The sequence below is a fragment of the Budorcas taxicolor genome, chromosome 8, assembly GCF_023091745.1.
Source record: "Budorcas taxicolor isolate Tak-1 chromosome 8, Takin1.1, whole genome shotgun sequence".
Classification (NCBI taxonomy): domain Eukaryota; kingdom Metazoa; phylum Chordata; class Mammalia; order Artiodactyla; family Bovidae; genus Budorcas; species Budorcas taxicolor.
Window position 1 is genome coordinate 45,529,178 of NC_068917.1, and position 25,077 is coordinate 45,554,254.

The window sequence follows — 25,077 nt, forward strand, 5'->3', positions numbered from 1 at the left end:
TCTTAGTATTGTCTTTTTGATGATGCCAGTGGACCCTGGATGTTCTCACACACCTTCACGATGGAGGGACTGGAGCTTGCAAGCATGTGGCCTTCTGGGTGTGTGTTGTGTGGCCACTTCCTATTTCTGGATATGTAGATAAACACTGTCAATAACATGGCAAAGGATTCATCACCACCCCACCTCTGAACTGTGTACTTGGTTCTGCTGGCCTGTTGGAAAGCTTTACTAAATATCCATCATATCCACTTGGTGTTGAAGGCTAAATCTTTTCAGATAACCTAGAAGAATTCCCTTTAAAAGTAGGCTTAAAGGGAATGATGCTTTTCCATCACTTTTGAATGAAACAATGAGGACTGACAATGATTGTGATGCTGAACATTAAATCTCTGATCACAGATCATTGAACTGTAAGGGGTAAAATGAGGAGTGGGTACAGCTCCTTCATGTCCAGGTGAGCACCAAGAGGGGTCATGACTGGCCACAAGATGAGGCCCCAGTCTCTGGACCCCCAGGTCAGAGTTCACTCTGGTACCAGCTGTCTGGAGCTGTCTGCAGTTATCACTCTTAGGAGGGCACCTTTGGGTTGAGTAGCCTTCTTTACTTCGTCTCTGCCCCTCCCTGGCTCTCAGACTCAATGAGAAGATTCTTCCAATGGATCATTTATGGGCCCATTCATCCGAGTAAACAAGAGATATTTTAAAAATTGATTTTGTAAGTTTCAAATACCTCAGAGAAAGAGTAGCCTATAAAAAAAAATAGCATGCCTTCAAAAGTATTTGCTTGTTAATAGTACGCTTTAAAAAAATAATAGCTTTTATTTTCTTTCATCTTTAATCCATGGCAGATTAATTTAGGAAACACAGGTCCACAAAACAGAAGAAAATAACAACAGCCTTAAAATTCTGGTGAGCTGTCAATGGTAAGGCTGCTCTGCTCTGGCCATGGTGCTCGTTGAACCAAGATTCCTCTAAACTGGTAAACATCGGATTTAATGACTACACACTAGCAATGCTCTAGTAAAGGAGATAAAAATCTTCATTTATTTCTTCTATTTGTAATTGTTAAGCAATTTAAAGTTGATCTAGAAATACCTTGATTATTCTTTCATTTCTATTAAAAGTATACCATTTTAGGTTCTAGATTCAGTGAGTATTCCTTCCAAGAGACTGAGAAAGGTGGATAACAAGTATATCCAAAGAATTAAAACAAGAATCCCATTAAAAAAAAAAAAGAGCATCAATAAACTCATTAAACCAAGTGCATGTTGCCCTTTTTGTCCAAATTTCAATACTTACAGCTTCAAACAGGCCTAAGCACTAAAGGACTTCAGGCATTTTTAGGCTCTTAACCCTCAGTGTAAACCACTTAGAAGCATGGAATTGCTTTTCCCAAAGTAATCCATCTCCAATTTTCCTCCAAAGACCTTTCTACCACCTCCAATTTAATGCCAGCTTCTCTTTTCTTGGTTTCAAATAAATTGAGAATTCACCAAGTTTCCCCACTGGCCAGGAGGAGCCCCTGAGAAGTCACTGTGTATCTAGGCGTGAACCAGCGAAGCTCTGGCAAGCTCTCTAGGCCAGCTGTCACCCGTTGGCTAACAGTGGAGGACAAAGAGACAGAAGGACCCAGGTATTTTCCGAGAACTTTCCAGCCAATGAACTCCAAACAGAGACACAAACATACCTCCTCCTCATAATCAGAATCACTCTCTTCACTGTCCGATCTAGGGGCAACTTCGTAACTACAAGAAAAAGAGCAGGGAGGAAGAGCAAGTTTAGCCTTTTAAATGATAAAACTATGTGTGTGTATGTGTATACACAAATACATATGGTCCATTCTATGGACAAATGACAAATGCAAGTAGTAACCTCAGTTCAGCAATGGTCAGGTTGTTTTAGTTCCCAGATTTTACAAGGACCACAAAAATCTAAAAAGCCAAAGAACACCAATAATGCTGCTTTCATGCCATACCCAGGATTCATTTCCAACCAGGCGTCCAGCTGACTTGCTTTGGGTGCTTCTGGGCCAAACAGGACCTTGCCAGTTTCTGTGTGAGTCACTTTGACGGGGAGGTCACTCATCTGGCTGCTCTCGTCTATGGGCTAGACAGAAGAAAAGACACGGCACTGCTTAGTGTTATGACATTCTCCCAATTCTGTGCTAGAGTTTGTGGCTATCCAGCTTTTGAAACCCTTTCCTGTCACTAGAAATTTCGTCACCTGGTGAGTCCCAGGTGGGATGCGGGAGGTCACTTTCCACTAAAGAAATGGAAAACATTGGCCTTCCTTGCAGCTAAGGTATTGGCACAAGACCTAAGCTCTGCAACTGGGCACATTCACCAAGGCTCTGAATCGGGACCTAGAAGAAAGCAAGGGCCGATGGGCACAATGGCACGAGAGCACACAACAGTGGCAGCATTGCCCGTGCAGTGGTATTGGCCTTGCCTACTCCCAAGGCCAGCTGTGTCTTCACTAACCAGGTGTAGAGTACACCACAGTAACATATAACTGATATAACCAGTCAGGTTATTGCCTTCAGGAGATCTGATGACCCATGCAATACCCTATTAACATGTTGCCTTCTTACTTAAATCAAGCAGAGCTGATTCTTGCTATTTTCAACTAAGAACCCTTAAACCCCCACATATTAATTTGCTGTTGTTCAGTCACTAAGTCATGTCCGACTCTTAGGGACCCCATGGACTGCAGCACGCCAGGCTTCCCTGTCCTTCACTGTCTCCCAGAGTACGCTCAGACTCATGTCTATTATGTTGATGATGCCATCCAACCATCTCATCCTCTGTTTCCCCTTTCTCCTCAAGCCCTCAGTCTATCCCAGCATCAGGGTTTCTTCCAATGAGTAGCTCTTCGCATCAGGTGGCCAAAGTATTGGAGCTGCAGGTTCAGCCTCAGTGCTTCCAATGAATATTCAGGATACTTCCCCAGATAAAGACTACTACAAACTCATGGTTTCACAGAGAATCATGGAAAAATGAAAGAGGTATTGTCACTTGTGTCATCTCTTAATGGCCAGTGTGGCTTCTGCAGAAACAATGTCATTTTATCCAAAACCAAACCATAAGGTACCTAGCCCAACCATGGGGACCTGCAATAAAGCAAAAGGCTCTGCTCATCGCAAATCTGGCAGATCCACCAAGTTTGAGCTGAAATTCGTCACTGGACTCTGAATGAAAAATAGTTTGCTCAGAAAATTAAGAGAATAAGTGAAATTGCAGAGGCTGTGTTTAACCTGCTTCAGAGAACAAGTTGTTTAAAAAGGTCTAAAACTGGAGTAATCCTATGCAAATGAATGCTACTGGTTACAGGGTGACTGTGCATCTAGGAGCAGGCCCCCAGGCGAGATGTCTGTTTGGAAACGCTTGATCTGTGAGTAATTCAAGTTGTCTATTTCCTTAAAAGTGGTAAAATTCAAACATTTAGGCAATTCATTAATTCCGAAAAGTTGTTTCTAAATGGTTATTTGGAGTTAAAATGGAAAAACCGTGTACTGTAGTTTATCTTCTATATATCATAGGAAATGACCATGTTCCCCCTCCACCTCAAAACTGGTTCTTTCCCCCTTCTCCCTCGACAAAGCACTGTCAGAGTAAGAAACAACATATTAGCAATTATCCACAAAAATAACCTGAAAAAATAAAGAGAGAAGGCTTACTCCAGAGTTTCTTTCCTTTTATGTGTGCTGAAGCAATGGTTGTGAACACTGTTACTCTGCATTTCAAGACAATGCTTCTTCCTCATTAATGTAGAAGGTCATCTATACGTTCATGTGATAAGTAGGACATACCGTAAGTAGCATTTCCTACATTTCCTACTTATGTAGGAAATGCTACCATTTCCCTTGGAAGAATCCTATTCCATTATCTTGACCTATTATACCACAGCTTGTTTTACTGTTTGTGTCATACCTCAGAGAAAACTGAGAATCACTGTAGCTGAAATTAGAACTTTGGCAGAAACACTGAGTGAACACAGGAGAGTGTAATCAGAACATTATTTCAAAACAAACTAGGTAAGATGAAGACTGCTCACTATAGCAAACAGAACATATCCTGTGCCATGATTTAAAAAAAAAAAAAGGTGTATGAGCTAATTTTCCCAGTGGATAATATAAGAGAGCTACCACACTAACACCTTAAAATCTCTCCCTGTGTGCTTGTTAATTACAGACCCATGTGAGGCATGCTTTGGTAAGGCTGGGCTTTTACAAATTAGAGTTGTTCCTAAGTGCCCCAATATACAATATTCTTCCCCTATAATAGCCCACTGAGTGTTTCTCACACATTAGACATTTATCCCAATCTTTTCTTTCCTTGTGATGAATTATCGTGGTTAAGTAACATTTATTGTTCAAGAGGTTTCTGCATAGAATAGTGGTTTCAACCTTCTACCTGCCACTGGGCTGTTCACATTCATAATGTGACTCATGTGAACGGTAATTCTGGAAAGGAAAGAGGCAACCCTCCACCCACCCCAATCTTCCAGGCAGATTTGTCAGAATCTGTGAGAGGAGAAGGCAGTTTGAAACAAATGCCCTTCCCATCCCACTCTGGGGGACACCTGCTCATGTGAATCACTGGCACAGAACTCTTGAGTTTTCAGAGAAAAAAAAAAAAATCCAATAAATCAATCACCGTATTCTGGTGATGCAGGAGAATATCAGAAATAACAGAAATAAAATTTATAAATACACTGATGAATCTATGAATAGAAGCTATAGGATGAGGTTGCAGAAAATTAAAAAAAAAATAGGCTACCAAATACATAAATTGTTTGGCTTATGGAGTTATGAAATTTCAAAGTAAATGGAAGAAACTGGGTCATATTTTATGCTTCTGCATCATTGACAGGGAAAATGTAATTATAGAATCACTTAAGATTTTTCCACATTCTGTATATTCATAAACACATGCTTATATGTGCACAGAAAATTTCTGGAATGGTATACAAGAAACTTAATATCAGTTGATTGGCAGTCTGAGATGGAAGATTACTGTTTAGTGTATTCCTTTTATGTTATTTTAATTGTCTACTATGCTAATGGACTACTCTTTTTACTTAAAAAATGAATAGCGGAGTGAAAAATACAATTAGTATACACAGAGAATAGCAGGGCATCATTCAGCAGAGCACAGTGAAAATGGGTACAAAACCCCTTACCTCTCCATCTGGTCCCAGAGCAGACTCTCCTCCTTCTGCATTCTCTTCAGCCTTCTGCAAAACAATGTCAAGTGTTAGGTATGATCCCAGAAGGTGGGTGCAGGAAGGACCTCGTGGCAACTCAGTGGCACATAATAGCATTTCATGACTACTTGTCACCATCCAACAGAGCTTAAGAATTAATGCCTTTTATGTGTGTTTCTCGTCACTCTCCGAGACAGAGTGTGCATTTTATTGGCAACTTGCAGGGAGTGACTGAAGCTAGATGTGACTCAGGGTTGGCCCATTAGAGAGGGGTGGACTGTGTCTTCTAGGATGCAAAAAGCTTAAGATGTGGCAGCATTAGGACCGAAGTCACAATCTGAAATGTGGTTGTATTTGGCACTAGGAAGATACATCCTGAATCAGTTCAACTTGCTCATTCCCTTAGCAAGTTTTCTAAAAAAAATGTCCCCTCAAGAATGAACTCTGAATCACTCTTGGGTTATAAAAATATAAAATCATTCAAAACCCTGTGCATTCTTCTGAATGCTTTTCCTTCTACCTAATTGGCTTTCATAATAGCATTTCCTCAGTGGGTATATGGGGAGATTTGATGCAGATTCTGTGGTCTCATGGAAAATTCTGTCATCCTCCATTTCTTAAATATTCCAGTATCTTAGCCCATTAACCTCTATGTGCCTCAAAGACAGCTTAAATGAAAAGCAAGGATTATGTCACATTTTGTACATACCTGATAGAGCCTCATCTGCAATAAACACAACATAGTCTGAAATTTCTTACATTTATAACAACCTCTTTGCCAAGTGAAATCTTTAACACCACCTTCACAGAAGCCTTATTTTAAAGTTATTCTGTGTAGTGCAATGAGGAGAAGAAAAACCAACTTCAGTCATTTCCTTTATCAAGACATTTAAGAAAATGAGCTTTCCTCCCCTGGGCCCTTTAGTTAATTAAAAATATACATAATGATACAGAATCAATATTAACTCCACTTTGTTTACTTAAGGCATTGATTGTGTAATACATTTTTTGCTTCCTGTGAAAATAACTCAATTGTCTCTTGACAAAACAGCTTTTACAGAAAATGTCTATGGTTGAAAATCCAGTCTTTGTCTGTACTGAAGAAGGGCAGTTCCCATAAATGTCTGAAATTTCTTTTATAATTTTCTTATAAAACATACACGTATACGCCAAAGCACAATGCGTAAAAAATGCAGCACTTCTACCAAATGAAATGCTCCCTTTGGTTATGATTTCCCCAAAATTTGATTTTTCTATTTCTGCAACCCCAAAGTGAGAATATTTCCAAGCTCAAAAGGAATGACCATCATGGAAAAGCACTGGGCCCTATGTCTGGGCTATGCATTCAGAGAACAATGGCAGAAAGTCCAGAAAAGGAACCGTCCCTGCTACCAGCTCCCCTGAAAAGTCCATTTTTGGATTTCTCAGGCACTATATTCAGGCGACTTTTTCAATTAATTGCAGAAAGTCAATTAATCCCACCATTCTCTCCATACAAATCAGAAATTAGCTACAAATTTGGCAAACAAAGAATATCAAATGAGACAATGAATAAGCCAATTTCCAGCATCTAGCTAGTGGAAATGGATCACCGTTTCAATGAATAACACATTAAAAAGTCTGAAGGATCATAAATAACAGAGTCAAAACTATTATGAAGAACACTCTTCTATGAATATGCTATCAACCAGATAGGGTGTTATCTAAAAACTGCCTCATCAGCAGCACTTTCTATTACTTAAAATCCTCTAAACTAATTTTTAAATTTCCATCTAGTATCAAATCTGAGAGGCAAGGTAATATTAGACTTAGGAAACTTGGTCCTGGAATTAGATGAACTGCGTTTGAATCCCAGCTCTGTCACTAAGTGCACGAGTACTTAGCCGTGCGATCTTGAGCAAATCTCTTGAATCTTGGTTCCCTCCTCTGAGAAAGTAGCAGTTCCCACCTGACTGGGCTGCTGCAGGACCGGATCACCATGTTAATACAAATAATCCTAGGTTACATGTAATATACATTGCGAGTGTCATTTTTCACAATGTAAAATAATCAATGATAGTCTGAGGGTTATTTATGTCTGTATAAGACACAGCACTGTCTGAAAATTGCTTCCTAAGATTACGAAGTGAGGGATTTCTGTCTGTTTTGTTCACACATGCATTTCCATACCTTTCAAGGGGTCCTGGCACTCAGGACACTAAATAAATATAGTGAATGAAGGAATGAATGAAAACACCAAGAACAAAGCTTTCCACCTAGCATACACTCAATGAATTACCACCATTGTAATTAGGTGTCAATATGCTTGCAAGTCATAAAAAAGCTAAGAATGCACACACAGTTCCCTCACTGAACTGGCGCTCTCTGATACTTCCCGTGTGTGCCCAGTTCGGCTGCGCTATTATACAAGGTGGAAGCCAGATGGCAGTCTGCTCTATAGCAGGAGATGTCAAGTTCTCCCACCATGCTTTGAATTTCTTCAGTCTGGGGAGAATCTCCGGTGGGTATACTTTCATAAATCCACATTCTCACATCAGACTAGTGCTGAACCCTCTACTCCCCTCCCCTCAAGAAAAACAAAAAATTCCTTTTTTTTCTTTTGTTCATGGTCAACTCCAAACAGACTGTGACTGCTGCTACCACTGGAGCTAACTCTGGACAGACTCCGAGCCCCTGGTGAAACACTCTGGTGCGGCTGCCTGAGGAAGTTCTGTATCTGAGAATCTGCAGCACGTGACTAAATGCACCCTAACAGAACTACTGGCTGACGCCTCAGCTTATCTCCGCTGATTAAAACAAAAACAAAACCCACTTCAGTTCAGCCACTAATCAGGGCTAAAGGAACTTTGTACTGGCTTCTTCCGACCTGCAAAAAGCTGATAACTAACTACCCTCATAGGTGGAGGGTGGAACGAATGAAAGGCAACTGGGCTTCCCCATTTCCAAGGCCAATGTGAATTCAAACACTCTCTTTAGGAATGTGCGAGAACAAAGCTTTGTACTCAGGTACCCATCTTCCTAGGCTGTATAACATAATCAGTGACAAGGTAAGGAGAGAAAGGAAACCCCAAACATGAAAACCCTGAGGAAGCTGAACCCAAGAAAATGGGCTTCGGGCTTCCCTGATGGTCCAGTGGCTAAGACTTGGTGTGCCCAATGCAGGGGGCATGGGTTTGATCCCGGGTCAGGGAACTAGATCCAACATGCCACAACTAAGGATCCCACATGCCGCAACTAAGGATCCCACATGCCGCAACTAAGGATTCCACAAGCCGCAACTAAGACCCCAGTCTGGCTAAATAAGCGAATAAATATTCAAAGAAAAGAAAATGGGCTTCAATGGGTATTTTATGCAGATTACCACAACACATGCCACAAACAGCCTTGCTTTGTAAAGAAACAGTTTTATATCAAATATCTTACAAACTATATTATACAGTGAACACAGTTTATCCCCCAGCAGGTGTTGCTACAATATACCGAAATATCATTCAAATGTGCTGGCGTCTTCAAAACTCATTCTGCTCTGAGGGAAACCTGAGATTGTCAGGAACCGCTTGGTTATTTTTTACTGTCACTTAAGAGGGCCTGTGGCCATTAAGACAGGTGAACAGGCAATAAAAAATACCCAAGAATATCAAGTTAACAAGCAATTGCACATGACTTAGGTGGTGCCTTGCAAGGAAAACCAGCTCCAACATTTTGACTCAAGTAACTAGTCAATCCAGTTGAGCAAGACTTTGATCCAAACTTCTGGTTTCACCCATTTTGACACTAAACTTATCAAATAAATCTAATAAATTGTGTCATTGCATTCACCTACCTTTACAACAGTCACTATACTCAAATGCCCAAAACTGCCTTAGAATATTTCTTTCACCTACAGAAATCGCCTTGTGGAGGAAAACTGCAATAAACTAATAGTCTCTGGGGAAAAGAGATAAAAGAACTGAGAAGGACTGGAGAATAAACTGAATATAAAATGTCTCAATAAGATTATAGCTTTTCATCTGATGCTGTTTTCATCATTATACCAAGAGGTTTTTTAATTGTTTGATATCTAAAAGAAAAACACAGTTTTCATCTCTATATTCATCAATACACTAGTGTCAGAAAGGTTCCCCCTTCAAAACATCACAGATCTGAGATTCACATATAACAGTGTGTATAATACTGTTTGATGAGAGGGAAAGAAAGAAAACCAAAGGCCACAGTGAAAAAGAGACTTGGCACAGTGCTCCCCCATGGATTCTCTGAGTATGTTCCCATTAGTATCATGAGTTTCCAAGAAATGTCACAATAAACACCAAGGGTATAGTTGTGCTGGTGTACACCCCAGTGAAAGATTTGGGAAGAGGGAATTAAATACTTTAATTTTGGCCTGACGTCAACAGCTGGGGAAGCTGAACCTCTGAAGTGACCAGACTTAGCAGTAGATTCTGGGGCAGGAGGCTGCCATGGGGCTCCTGACCACAGCCCAAGGAAAAACATACCTTAAATCTATGTAAGAAATGCCTCATTATTACCAGGAACCATCGGAGAGCAGAGGCCAAATAATTGGGAAATTCTCTGTGTAGGAGCTGGGGAGGTAAGGGAAGCAGAGTCTGCCCAAAATAAGACATCCTCATTTCCCACCGCAGGCCACAACAGCCAAGGGGCCTGTCATCGTCCCAAAAGACACCCGACTTAGTAATAGCTAACTGAGCTTCACCTAGAAAAAAATGGTGGCCATTTATTCTCTCAACATCACAGAGAATAAACAATAAGTGGGAAAAGAAGATTTCATTTTCAGAGAAACCTATAACCATATGTGGACACCCACTATCCTGCATTTATACTACAGAACTTCTTGGTAAGATAACCAATATTTACTGAGCACTTACTATGTTCCTGGAGAAGGAAATGGCAACCCACTCCAGTGTTCTTGCCTGGAGAATCCCAGGGACAGGGGAGCCTGGTGGGCTGCCATCTATGGAGTTGCACAGAGTCGAACACGACTGAAGTGACTTAGCAGCAGCAGTAGCAGCCAGCGTTCTTGCCTGGAGAGTCCCAGGGACAGGGGAGCCTGGTGGGCTGCCGTCTCTGGGGTCACACAGAGTTGGACACAACTGAAGTGACTTAGCTGACTATGTCCCTGGGAGCATTTAAAGTGCTTTAGATAAACTCGGGCTTCCCAGGTGGCTCAGTAGTAAAGAATCCGCAAGCCAGTGCAGGAGACCGCAAGAGACTCAGGTCTCATCCCTGTGTCGCAAAGATCCCTTGGATGAGGAAATAGATAGCAACCCACTCCAGTATTCTTACCTGGAAAATTCCTTGGACAGAGGAGCCTAGTGGGTTACAGTCTATGGAGTCGCAGAATCAGACACAATTGAGTGTGCATGCATGCATATAACCTATGTAATCCTTACAACAAATGCAGGCTGTAGGTACTGTTCCTATCACCTTCTAACAGATTAAGACACTAAAGAGTTGGGTTATAGATCTCTTAATGAAATATCCTACAAGGGAACAAGAATAATTAGTATTCTATGCTTTCTGATGCAGTTATGAATTTAAAAGACAGTGTATTCATGTGATTTAAGATAGTGATCCAAGTCATAAGTGAGCATGTTCACTCCTATTTGTACACACCCCCATTTCAACCTTGGGTCCCTCCAGTAGAGGGGTGAGAACTCTCACAGCAGAGGAAATGGACCTCCAAGGGCACAGTCAGCACACATGAACACTGTGTTCATGCTGTCCCACTGCAGAAGCTGGTGTCACAGAATTAGTTATTTCAATACTTGAAAAATGATTCCTCCTCTAACATTCAAGTAGATACCCAGAGTTTACTTATTTTTCTTCCATTTCAAGAGCATTAATGGAAGACAGGTTGAGAGAGAGAAGTTTCAGAATGACTTATAAATGTATACTTCATGGAAGTGGCTCTACTGATGAGAAGAGAAAAATTAAGCAAGATCATGTGAGGTTAAAGGAAACCCACTTTATTATTCACTAATACCAAGTAACCAGAATCAACTCCCCAAGAAAGAAAGAGGCCTTCTCCGTTACACTGGGGTAATTCTTAAAAAAATGATGAAAAGTAACAAAGTTGCCCCTTTCCAATTAAATTACAAGGTCCATCATACTCATCTTTGATGGCATAGTTCTTGGAATGGCCTATATCTTATCCTACAAGTGTTGCCAGTAGTTCAGTGCTATTAGTTCACTGGGTAAAGAAGCTAGTTTCAAAACAAAGATTTAGGGATGCCTGACTTAATAAGGGGGAAAAAATAACCCTGCAGATAGGTGCAGCGTGATATTACTTCTACGGGAAATGCTGAAAGGGATAGCATAGAATTAAAGATCCCCATGCAGCTTCCCTCCCCAACAGAGAAGCTGGAACAAACAACTCTCAATCATTCACTCTAATGGAGGGGAGAGGAACTCCAGATAATCCAAAGTGTCAAATAATCAGCTTTTGAAAGCATCCATTTTCTTTGCACTTGAATGAAGGTACATCTGAAACTGGGTGACTCACTTTGAACTGAGTCTTAAGACCCTGTGAGACAGTTTTCAGAAAGGACTAGAAAGGAGCCCAGTGTCTTGTTGTCCTTTATCCAGTGTCTCCCAACAAGATGGCTGGGAAGGAAATTGAGCCTGATCTCCTTGGTCCTGCTGAGGGTAGGGAGTGCTCAGATGCGAGGCATCCTGACAGCATGCCAGGCAAGAGGGGAAGGGCTGATAATAAAGTAACAATTCTGCACATTTCATCATGCGAGCTCATCAACGGAAGATGCCCAGAGAGAGACGCCAGGTAGACCGGAGTCACTTGGGGTACCTATGACTCGTTTGCCAAGAAATCAGGTCGTAGTCTGGCTCCCTGCCTTCCTTCACAGCATTTGTTACAGGTTATACTTATATATTGAGGTGCATAATTTGATTAATGTCTTTCTGTCTCCTTCTTTGGTTTAATTAGCAGGGCAGGAGAAATTTTCCTCACCTCTGTACTCTCTCCCTCAGAATCTAGCACGCTGCCTAGATTACAGTAAGAGTTCAGTTAATATTTGCTGAGCAACTGCACGGAATAGAAAAAATAAGTGCTATTAGCAAATCTGAAAGCAAGAGTTTGGAAGTAGAGAGTCAATCCATAGATGATGCAGAGCTGCAAGCACCATGAAAAATACCAACAGGTTCCTGCTCTGTAAAGATTAACACAGAAACAAAAGCATGATCATTACTACTCAATTATCTCTCTTTCTTTGCCTATGACGATATAGCAATCTAATACTGTGACTGTTTGCTATTTAGTTGCTAAGTCGTGTCCAACTCTTTTGCAACCCCATGGACTGTAGCCCATCAGGCTCCTCTGTCCATGGGATTTCCCAGGCAAGAATATTTGAGTGGGTTGCCATTTCCTTCTCCAGGAGATCTTCCCGACCCAGGAACTGAACCCACATCTTCTGCATTGGCAGGTAGATTCTTTACAACTGAGCCACCTGGGAAGCCCTCAATACTATGGCAACAATCCATTCACTAAAAGCCAGAAGCTCAAATTTGAGTCATTAGCTTTTAATCACAAATAAACAGAATATGAACTGCGATGTTAAAAACACTAACAGTGACCTTTTTGTTACAGACTCCACAGAATAAACTTCAGGATTCAGTTCAGTTCAGTTCAGTTGCTCAGTAGTGTCTGACTCTTTGTGACCCCATGAATCGCAGCACGCCAGGCCTCCCTGTCCATCACCATCTCCTGGAGTTCACTCAGACTCACGTCCATCGAGTCCGTGATGCCATCCAGCCATCTCATTCTTGGTCGTCCCCTTCTCCTCCTGCCCCCAATCCCCCCCAGCATCAGAGTCTTTTCCAATGAGTCAACTCTTCACATGAGGTGGCCAAAGTACTGGAGCTTCAGCTTTAGGATCATTCCTTCCAAAGAAATCCCAGGGCTGATCTCCTTCAGAATGGACTGGTTGGATCTCCTTGCAGTCCAAGGGACTCTCAAGAGTCTTATCCAATTAGGAAAAACTAAAACTTCTATTTCATGGGTCCACCTATGGAATACAGGCTTCCCAGGTAATGCTAGTGGTAAAGAACCTGCCTGCCAATTGCAGCAGACATAGAGACACTGGTTCCATCCCTTGGTTGGGAAGATCCCTGGAGGAGGGCAGGGCAACCCACTCCAGTATTCTTGCCTGGAGAATCCCATGGACAGAGGAGCCTGGTGGGCTACAGTCCATAGGGTTGCAAGGAGTTGAACACAACTGAAGTGACTTAGCACGCACCTACGGAATATTACAGAATTGTATCTGTTTGCCATGTGTCAACTGTAAGTTAGAAATTGGGAGCTGGAATTCTGCAAAGTCTATAATGCGACCTTGACAAGAAAATTTGGTATTTCTCACCAAGGAAATATCGAAATGCAAACCCTGACTCATCCCTCGTTCACCTTCACAATAAGGGGAGCTATCTTATACCAAAGAAATCAGGTGCAGAAGGCACCTTCTCAATCATTTATTCCTCCTCCTTAATTATGAAACAGGTATGAGAAGTCAGGAGCCATGAAATTAATTATTTTTCGAAAACATTTTGTTCCATTATTCCGTGCAGAGAAAAAAATGATTAAATGCTACCAGTCCTCAATCTTCACAATTTTAAAGCCTTCCTGCTCATGTCTGTACCCAGACCCATCAGGACTGACCATGAAAATAGAATAGCCACCAAGAACTATATTACCAGACTACCTAAGCTTCAAAGAGGATCTAATATATTCACAGGTCTACACAGGGAAGCAGATTACCCTTGAAGTGAGAGATACAATCTGCAGAACAGAGATTGTACATCTTACCCTCACTGCTCATGATAATTCAGATTATTTTACATAAGACTATTGTTTCCTGTAATGACCTAAAACTCTGACCTGCACATTTACCTTACTGTCACACTAGGACAGCTGAACTGAATGAACACTCCTGGCAACAGCTGTCTGTCCAAACAGGCTGAAATATGTTGCTAAAGTATCTCAAAGCTCTCTCTTACATCTTCCCCTAGCTCCTTTCAATCTGAACAAGGCATTTTGGTTTTCATTTTTCATTCCAGTTTCTTAACTCAGCAGTCCCCTGCCTACGCATTGCACTTGAGTAAACCCTTCTTTGGGCCACGTTTTTCCCTTTCCTATCGACTGTGTGTACTTAGTTTTTTCACATTGTGTCAAACAGTGGAAATAGGAATTGAATATACATTCTGTCCATCTCCAATATGTTGTCTAGTACGCCTCATCAACCCATTTATGTCAGCAGTGTTTACAGTAAAATCATCTAAGTCTTCCATTAGGGTAGTTAAGAAGTACTCATGACAGGGGCAAGACAGGCCTAAAACTGGTCCCCAAACACACATCCCCAGCTCAGCCACAGGCATCAGCGTACTCACCTTCTTCTTCCTCCTCCTCTTCTTCTTCTCTTTGGCCGCCTGGGCTTGCTTGTGCTCCCAAACCAGGTTAGTCAGGTTGGCCACATACTCATCAGTCTGCTGCAAGAGGTATGCTAAACGCCTGTCTTTCTTTTGATCGATCAGTTTTCTATAGCCCTCTTCATCTTCAGCCTATTAAGGAAAGAAGAGTGTGACGAGAACATAATAAAAGTTTGCGGACAACACCTTTTCCCACACATCCTTCCCCTGACGGTCTGAACTTTGGTGGTGTGTGCAGCAAACTGAATGATTCCAGCCTCCCGAGTCCTCGAACCCTGGTGGGGACTGATGACTACATCCCAAGAACGGGGGTTCAGGGCCAGATCAACACATGTAACTACACAATTTGTGTGGTGTGATCAAGCACTTCGAGCCAACTTTCCATTCTTCTTTATTTAAACTGCACAAACAGTGTTAACAATTTGATGATTCACCATCTGAAGCTTACCCTTAACTTTGTGTTGGAAACTGTCAAACATAATCAAAAGCAGAGAAAGTAGTAAACTCGCTCATATAACCAACAGCAACCAACACAATTAACTCGTGATGACGTGATGCCTCGTTTCACTGCTGCCCTTCCCCCACCTCTGCCCTGTAATTCCGAACTGAATGGTCCTGAAGCAAATTCCATAATAGCTTTTCATTCGTAAGTATTTCCATAAGTGCTTCCAGAGGCGAAGAACTGAATAGGTTTTGAACAAATAATTTCTGATACTTCAAAGCATGACAGACACTGTGGTTGATAGCAAAGGTCAAGTTGTGGGGATTTTGGTCCCAGATCAGCACTGCATGGTGTGCCCAGGTGACTGGAGACAAGTCATTTAGCACCTGAAGCCTGAGCGTGCTGAGCCATAAAACAGACACAGTACTTCCCATTAAGCAACATTATGAGGTTAAATGGAATAAAAACTCTGATGGACTCTGGGTTGTTTCAAGAGAAATCTTTTTTATACATCCCAAGAAAAGGACATCTCCAAAATATTTTCTTCACGTGATGCAGGATAAAAGGAACACACACAGCAAAATCTTTAGAAGGCAGCTCCATTATAGAGGAGCTTGGGTTTTCAGTCCAAGGGTGTTCCTCCAGCACTTGCCGGAGCGACAGCAGCTTCATCACTCCTCCTGGCTGCTGTCTGCCCCGTGGATGAACATGAACCGCGAATGCTATTATAACTCTAATTGCTTTTGGTTATGGTTGATCTCACTTGAAGAAAGAGTGATTAAAAAAAAAACTTCAGTTTCTCTGTTATCTGTATATTCCATCATTTAATTGCAAAAATTAATGATTTGCAAATGCCTAATCATTAGTGTCAAACCAATCTGTTACTGAAGTTCTAATATAGTCTCACTTCAGTTGAATCAGACAAATTTGATTGCTTACTGCTCAGATGACTATAAAATGGTCTCTCCAGCTAGTTAGCAATCTCTGAGACAGTCCCCTCCCGTCCAAAACAGGAGCGGGAGGCAGGAGAAGATGACAAGATTTAGCAGGACCTGGACACAGAGCATTTTAAAATATGTTGTTTACTCTCTGAAATCCAAAGGAAAATTAATGACCAAAAAATGCAAACTATAATACCAGCCAGGAAGACAGTGTCACTTGGAATTTTTCAGAGACGTAATTACAGGTTGACGCTAATGATTTTATCTTCATCCAATACTCAGGCATTACATCCCACAAAGAATATGCAGGTCTCCTATCAATATACATCACACACACTTTTCTAAAATCCATGGTGCGCTCTGAGATTTGATTCCAAAAATAAGTGGCCAATAAAAGCAAATATGTAGGCCTATGATATAAACCAATTCCTTCTGTGTTTATATATCCATTAAAAAGTAACGGTAGAAATGGAATGACCCATGAATAGCATTCCAGAATAACACAGCTGTAACAAAAAAGCAGTATTTCAAAATTAACTGAAAAATCACTTTTTAAACTGTTAAAGAAACATTTCCACCATTAAAAAAAAAAAAAAAAAGACAGGCAGCATAAGCATCAGAGACTTCAAAAAAAAAATCTTCCTAGATTCCAAGACACAACTTAATGAGATATTCATTCAAAACAACTTGTGTCATTAGTCTCAAAGAAGCACTATTTTTTAAACCACTTTTTAAATACCATGCTGTATTTTCTTTGCTAATATATCATTCAAGATTTTTTCATTAATGTTAGTCTTTTTCTTCTCACTGGAATTTTTCACAGTGCTTTAGTATTGATATTATACTTGCTTTAGAAGATGATTTTAGGAGTTTTCTTCTTTTTCTATTCCATGAAACAATTTAATTTAGGCCCTCCATATCTGTGGTTTCTGCATCCGGATGCGGAAGGCTCACTGTCCTATGCCATTTCATATAAGACACTTGAGCATCACGGATTTGGGTATCTGGTGGGGTCCTGGGACCAATCTGTGGATACCAAGGAATAATTGTATGGTAGGGTGATCATCTTAAAAGATTTGGCAGAAATCACAGTGAAATATCCAGGGCTTTCTGCTTTTGGCAATGGGAGAAAAGGAGAGAATAACAGAAAGGAGGCACTACCTTAAAAAGAACTGCCACTTCCATCCTTCCAGGTCTGGTTATCAAAACTCCTAAAAAATAGAGAGCCTATCTTCACATGAGAAGCTACCATCAGCCTGGCAGTGCCAGGGCCACCCTAGGACATGGAAACATTGTGCTCATCAGTGGTAGCCCTTGACTACTGGCAGTGTTGTCTAGGGAAAAGAAAGTGTTTTTACCTTATCCCTGTGAAGTTCAAAGGAATGGATTAGTATATTTGATAAACAGCTTTTACTTTCTCCTTCTACCATGGCATGTTTAACATTCTCAGTGCAGATGGCTGCGAGCAAAGCATTTTCCTGAATTCCCGTAGGCAGGGTCCTTACCATCAGCCTCCGCATTCTCTCCTTCTCAATCCGCTCCGTCTCTTTCTTCTGCTCCCTTTCGGTGTTGGCGTGCCAGGTGGCCACTGCTTTGGAAAGCTTCTGGATCTTGCCAGCCACAGACCGATGATACTCCTTGAAGTCTTTTGCATGTTGCAAAATACTGTTCAGGTATTCCTAAAGGATCCACAGCAGGGAGAAGAGAAGGCTGAACATCCAGTTCCCAGTGAAAGTTTCCACCCAGTCCAAGAAAACTCGCAGTGTGTCCTGAACGGCAATGGGGGACTAGAACCTATTTGGGATGGGCGCGCTGGTGTGTCTCCACAGCTGAGGTGTGGGCTACGGGGTGGTGGGAGAGAGTGCCAGCCTGTAGAAAAGAAGCCTCCCAGGTCCTGAGGGTGTGGCCACACGAAAACGAAAAGATCAGAGATTGAGAGGGACCTACAAGATGGTGATGATGAAATTTAAAGCAAATCACTCTCAAATAAACCCCCAGGGAAACAGGTATTATACTGAGAGGACAAACAGTTGAATCACATTATGAAAGTAGTGCTCTCACTTAAATACCTTAGAATCGTCACCCAAAATGAGTTTTCTAGGAAGCTAAAATGGCCACACATCATTTGTATCCAGTTCTTAAAGAAGGGGAAACATGTAACCTTATTTACACTAAAGTCCAACACTTGGCAAAACAAAACCAAGCAAGGCACTAAATTAAGCTCAGAAAAACAAAATTTATAGGATTATGACAAGAGAATCAAATCCTACATCAAAATATTTCCAAATCTCTGGAAAGGAATGTTTTAAAATATCTACCCTTGTGAAACCTCCAACTGGGCCCTTGAAAAGCCCAGGATACTATATTTATATTTGTTATAAAAATAAATGCTTGCCCTCTTCTTTCCAAGCTCCCTCTCCCCTAGGATTGTGTCCTAGGAAACCTTCCTGCACCCACCTCCTCGGCAGCATCCCATGGGGTTATGACTATGACACTTGATCGGAATTCAGAGAGCACTGCCCTCGCCCCTCATCCTGTACTGACTGTTCCCATCTCCTCGGGGAGGTCACCTCTCTGCTGGGCCTGTTGTCTCATCTATGAGACGGTGCGGCCGGACCACCCGGGATCCCCTCTGTGATGTCCCCACCACCCGCAGGGGTCCATCTCCCAGGGGCCCTGACTCGGCCCCGTCGCGTGGTGGGTCCCGAGTACCTGGTGCTTCTGCCTTCGCTTCCGCTCCTGCTCGATCTTCTGCTGCTTCTCCAGCTTCTCCGTCATGCGGGCTTCCCTCAGGGTCTGGCGCTTGCTCCGCTTGTAGGCTTTGGAGTTGAGGGCCGTCTCCAGGGTCGTGTCCCGTCGCATGCAGGCCACCACCTCCTGCCGCAGCTGTCGGGAGGGGAGTGGTTAGAACATCTCCCCTGACGGAGGCCAGACCCCTGTCCCCCTGCCCTCTGTTTGGTGGAGCCGAAAAGGGTCTCCCCGAGTTTCTCCATCACAGCTGGCCTTCTATAAACACAGGGCCTACATCATGCCAAGGCTATAGGGTATGTTCAGAGATGCTCAAAGTTTCCTTTCCAAAAATTTCAGATAAGAAGCCAAGTACAGCACTGTCTACAGTAAATAAGTAGAGAATGTCTAGGTTTTTAAACAAATCAATTCATTCTAATTATTTTAATGATATTAATTATTTAATAAGCTTTAAAATTTTTTTTTACTTCATTTGAAGTGCCATGCTAACATTCTCTTTGTGTTTAAAGATTAATGTTGATGACACTGGGCAAAAAGAATAGAACTGCTTCCTGTTCATATGAAGTAGCTGTAGATACCAAACAATGTTAATTCACTGTCTCACATAAAAATGGGAAATACTAGTTTTGGCTTCCTCTCACTCCTAACAATGATGTTTGAAAGGTATTTATTTATTTATTTTTACTATATCATGGACTTCTTTCAGATTATCATAAATATAACACCTCATTCATATCATATGTTACATGGTGGTAGAAAGTGAGGGCTGGAAACATGCATTGAAATAATAATTTGATTGAATCTGAAATCAGCATCCATTACAGTTAATATCATTGGAAAACTTCATAGATAACAGGTTTTTCAATAAAATGAAGCAAAAATCAGAAACCAATCAGAATCCAGTGTAGCAAAGCTAATTTGAATGTAATCTTATTCCTGAAATTATAGTTGATTGATAGTCATTTAATAAAATTGTATTAAATGGCTTATAAAGTTACCTACAAGAAACAAACAAATGGAATGCACAGTTTTTGTTTTTTTAATTAAGCTCTAATCTATTCACATACCTACAGCCAAGTAGCCGCCAGCCACCATGATGCCCTCTTGTGATATTATAACCAACAAGGCAAACGTATTTCCAAGTTCACATGATAACAGCAAGACGGTTGGCCGTGGCATTTTATTCACATCCTCCAACAGACCAAGTCATGCAATTCAATCCTTCCAGACTACTTTTGCTCGTTAATAATTCATTTTGCATGCCTGAGTCCTTCCCCAAACAAGCCCATCTGACTGGTCAGGAAGCATTCCTTTTCCCCTTTGGCTAAACGAGGCTGTGTGACAATTAGGGGACCAAGGCAAAACTTGCCAAAGTGAACGTTAGCTCTACTTCATCCCCCTAGTCTCCTACAGATTTAGCAATTGTAAAATAGATCGCTATGCTTGCCTTTATTAATCAGTGACTACTGAGACCATAGCAAGAACAGAAACTACAAAATCACTGATGAGTCAGTGCTGGGGTCTGACGTGATCAGATGCTGCAAAAGTAGGTGTTGATGAATAATCTGCAGTTACAAAACATAGTTTTATGTATTTGTATAAACAATGAGCTACTAATTTAGTTAAGGGCCTTTCATATTTGTTAAAATAATTTGCATAGTCAGAGCTAAGGGTTTTATATTTCTCTTTACAAAGAAGCTCTGATCTATCACCTTCCTGTTTTCCTTTGAAATCATAAAGACAAACATGAGCTGCTCCATCTGTTCTCAAGGTTTCATCTACAGTAACGAAATGCCGTAAGTCAGACTTTGGAAACCATAATATGGGAAAGAAAAAAATGTCTCTGATGTACAGAAGAGAAAAATAGAATAATAAGCAGTTCATCTTCATTACTTTTCAGTTCTGTGCTGCTGGTCGGAAAGATACACTCTTTCACTAAATTTATATCTTTTTAACAATATTGAACAGACTTAAGGAAACGCACAGTTCACACTCTGGAACAATTACATTCATTTCCTGTACCTCAGATGTGCTGGGGAAAAGTTATTACCTGACGTTGGAAATTGAGTAACCGAAGTGCTTTCAGTTCCACGGTTGCTTTGGTTCGTAAGTCTGGTGGCAAAGAGCCAGGCAGATTTTCCAGCTCCTGTATCCTATGGGCTATGCGAGCCTGAAGTCTAAAGGAGACGATAAAATGGGGGAGGGGGAGGGGAAAATAAATGTTACAGCCTGGTCTTAACTGAGAGACAACAGTCTCAGGTTCACGTTCATGGCAGAACACCTTGCAGATACTGATGGCAAATTTCTGACACCCAAACAGATTATCTGATGTTAAGCAGAGAAAGGCTCCCTTTGCACTAATGCACACAGGTGCTATATTACTTAACACTTTTGCCCTTCTTCACAACCTGTCTCTAACAGCCAGGAAGGAAGGCTTGGGGTACACATAGGAGCAAAGTCAAAGTCCCATGGCTCCCTCTGAAAACAGAGAGAAAGTGACAGCCAGGAAAAACCTGACTCGCTCCCAGCCAGAGCGCAGAGCTGAGACAACAGAGTTCTCTTTCCGACTTCTAGTTCTGTCCTAAGGCAGTGGGGCCACTGGCCCTCCCTTCCAAGATGCTGATGATGACAGGCATTCACGCTGAGTAAACGAGAACAGTTTTAGGTGCTGAGGCCACAGAAATCAGCCAACCCAAAACTTTCAGAGAGAGAGAAAGAGCCTTGCCAACCACAACCATTTCCTCTGTGAGCAATGCTTGCTTGAGAAAAGACAAGAAAAGGCAAATCAGACATAAAAAAAAAAAATCTGGTTTGGGGCAGCAGTAAATAGTAAACAGCATGTGAAAACTAAGAGTTTCTAGAAAAGGACCATCAAGCAATTTCAGTCCAGCCATCATTAAAAAAAAAAAAGAAAAGAACTGTAGGTACTTCCTCATAATAGAGGCAGAACAGAAAAGACATCCCACTTAATTTATTTGCGATACTGTTAATGTAAGTCACAGAAACTGGTTTTAGAGTTCACCTGGGTCCTATGCTTACAAATAATGATCTGCTATTTAAATCTATTTTTAGAATCAGTTCAGTTCAGTTCAGTCACTCAGTCGTGTCCGACTCTGCAACCCCATGAATCACAGCATGCCAGGCTTCCCTGTCCTTCACCATCTCCCGGTGTTCACTCAAACTCATGTCCATCGAGTCGGTGATACCATCCAGCCATCTCATCCTCTGTCGTCCCCTTCTCCTCCTGCCCCCAGTCCCTCCCAGCATCAGGGTCTTTTCCAGTGAGTCAACTCTTCGCATGAGATGGCCAAAGTATTAGAGTTTCAGCTTTCGCATCAGTCCTTCCAATGAATATCCAGGACTGATCTCCTTTAGGATGGACCGGTTGGATCTTCTTGAATCACCTTCCCTCAAATTTGGAGGCAAAACTGTCTTGGAATAGATTTTGACAAAGAAAGAACAGCAAATGGTAGTAAGTTAAACTAAACTAACAGTAACTGCACTAAGGTGCATTTAAAGTGAAAATGAAAGTCGCTCATTTGGGTCTCACTCTTTGTGACCCCATGGACTATACAGTCCTTGGAATTCTCCAGGCCAGAATACTGGATTGGGTAGCCTTTCTGTTCTTCAGGGAATTTTCCCAACCCAGGTCTCCCGCACTGCAAGCAGATTCTTTACCAGCTGAGCCACAAGGGAAACACAAGAATACTGGAGTGGGTAGCCTATCTCTTCTCCAGCAGATCTTCCCAACCCAGGAATCAAACCCGAGTCTCCTGCATTGCAGGTATATTTAAAGCACAATTTAATTTTCTCTCTCTCTCCCACACACACACATATACATCTACAAGGTAAGTCTATAACAGCACTATGTTATTGAGAAAACTGAAGTTCAGAGATACTAAGAAACATCTGGACTTCACAGAGCCAGTAAAGGAGAGAGCCAAGATGAAAATCCTCACTGGCTTTATACCAGCTCCCCTGCAACAACACCACAGATAATCAAAGTACACTTTCTACTGCAAACTCTCATGGAACTCAACTATAGAAGTTGATAACTAAACATTCTGTTTAAAATTAGTTTCATGCTTTTATCAACCTTTATGATGCCATATATTGATATGAAAAAGAAAACCTTCTGTGTCTTGGACACTGCAAAATATCTTAATAGTTCATATAGCCCAAGTATCAGAATGCATACGTGTGTGTGTGTGTGTCCTAAGTCACTTCAGTCATGTCCAACTCTTTGCAACTGTGTGGACTGTAGCCCACCAGGCTCCTCTGCCCATGGGGATTCTCCAGGCAGCAATACTGAACTGGGCTGTCATGCCCTCCTCCAGGGGATCTTCCCAACCCAGGGATGGAACCTGCATCTCCTGCATTGGAAGGTGGCTTCTTTACCACTAGTGCCACCTGGAAAGCCCAAGTATCAAAATGAGGGCTTTTTTTTTTTTTTTTTAACAAAAATTAGAGCTGTTTGCTTTGCTAGAGGGAAAAAATACGTTTCTCAAAACTTTAAAAATAATGATAAAGGAAATGCGTCATTTTTTTTACTGACCTTATTTGGTTGCTCAGACAGTAAAGAATCTGCCTGCAATGCAGCAAACCCAGGTTCGATCCTTGGGTCTAGAAGATCCCGTGGAGAAGGGAATGGCTACTCACTCCAGTATTTTTACCTGGAGAACTCCATGGACAGAGGAGCCAGCCTCGTGGGCTTCAGTCCACAGGTTACAAAGAGTCTGACATGACTGAACAATGAACACTTTCATGAAAATACCATTATGATAGATTCCTCTTTTATTGGGTATGTATGTGTTATTCTGATTTATTGAATGATTTATTATCATCACATGTTACTAGTTATCATGTTATTTCAACAATGCATACCAACATAAACAACAGTGCTTGTAAATGGTTTTACCGTGCAACAGACTGAAAACCTATTAGGTCCAAACAGTAACAATAAACATTCATCAATTTACTTTCGGTCAAATTGTTCAAACTCTCCCAACCTTCTTCCACATTCCTTTTACTATTGATACTCATGGGATTCTAATCATGGTTTTTAACTTTTCTCTGTATGAAACAAACATCTACTTCCTTTATCCAATTCAATTTCTTAAACATGCACATGGCCCCAAATCCCCAAATCCAGCAACAGGTGATGCATCTTAACAATTAAGTTATTAAGAGAAAAATTTATTACAGAGTTTTTTCAAATATATAATTTAAAGGGGAAAAAAAGGAAACTGAAACAATTCTACCTGTGTAGAGTTAAGGCCATACTAAGGGAAATTTAAATACTGTAGCGGGGTGAGATAAAGGCCAATGGTATGGTTATTCTGCTTCTTTGGTTCTATATTCATTGCAGTCCTTTTTCATCTGAATAACCCAGAATTCAAACTATCCCTTGGCTTTGTGTTTTACTCTCCTTGACAAAGTGGGTCAAGTGCTATATTAGAGGAATGGGTGCTTTTTCCTTAATCGTCTAAATGACTGTGGAACTGGGGCTAAATAAATAATCTTAGGACAACTGGCCTGACTGTGTAGAGATTAAATCACACTGGACCAGGAGGGTGGAAGTTGCAGAGTGGAGAGGAGAAGCAGGGAGGTGAGAAGGTGGGGAGTTGGGTAGGTGGAGCATGGGGTCACCTGGAAGCGGGAGTCAGTGGGGAGCTGGGAAGGGAAGCCCCTGAAATGATGGCCTTCTCCAAAGGACCTAGTAATTTGTCAGTGAATCTCAGATCTTCCAGGACAAAAGACTCTTTCTTTTATGGAAGGGAGGCAAGAAGTACAGAGCGCAAACTATAGGAGAAGAGGAAAGGTAGATTCTGGCATACAATTATATGCATCCAATTCAGCACATGGGGAGAGGGAGAAGCGAAGGGACAGGAGGGGCTTCTTTTACATAGAGAATTTTATCTTTGTGTGGTGGTGGCTGTTAATAGAAATCTTCATTTTAAATAATGCTCCTCTCCAGACAATTTCATCTTCCCATCAATGGAATTCAGCAGGTAGTCCGATAAAGAGATTCAGGATTCTAAACTTCCCGAAACAACAACAGATGTAATACTGCATAACTGCAGGAGACTCATTTAGTGTCCTCACAGGTACAGAAAATTGAAGCAGAATTAGGTCACTCAGGTTTTTCATACAGATTGAACAGTAAATCAAGAGGGGTTACTGTTCTGGCAAGAAAAAGAGTTCCATTAAAGGCGACAGATATTTGTTCAGGTCCAGAGGAGAAGTTTATGATTCCTGTAGGAGAGTTATTTGAACAGAAAATGACACTGGT

The 25,077-nt window shown here is 41.4% G+C and overlaps 1 protein-coding gene across 5 annotated transcripts in view; it reads right to left on the reverse strand.

Moving 5' to 3' along the window:
• Positions 1 to 25,077, reverse strand: part of SMARCA2 (SWI/SNF related, matrix associated, actin dependent regulator of chromatin, subfamily a, member 2) — a 176,582-nt gene that overhangs the window by 113,878 nt on the left and 37,627 nt on the right. For all 5 annotated transcript variants that reach the window (XM_052644454.1, XM_052644455.1, XM_052644457.1 and 2 more), the window contains 7 exons: positions 20,836 to 20,962; positions 18,750 to 18,923; positions 17,543 to 17,716; positions 14,616 to 14,786; positions 5,181 to 5,234; positions 1,975 to 2,105; positions 1,687 to 1,744 (listed from right to left, as the gene is read on the reverse strand). In XM_052644454.1, the coding sequence (XP_052500414.1) occupies positions 1,687 to 1,744; positions 1,975 to 2,105; positions 5,181 to 5,234; positions 14,616 to 14,786; positions 17,543 to 17,716; positions 18,750 to 18,923; positions 20,836 to 20,962 (889 nt within the window). The remainder of the gene's footprint in view (positions 1 to 1,686; positions 1,745 to 1,974; positions 2,106 to 5,180; positions 5,235 to 14,615; positions 14,787 to 17,542; positions 17,717 to 18,749; positions 18,924 to 20,835; positions 20,963 to 25,077) is intronic.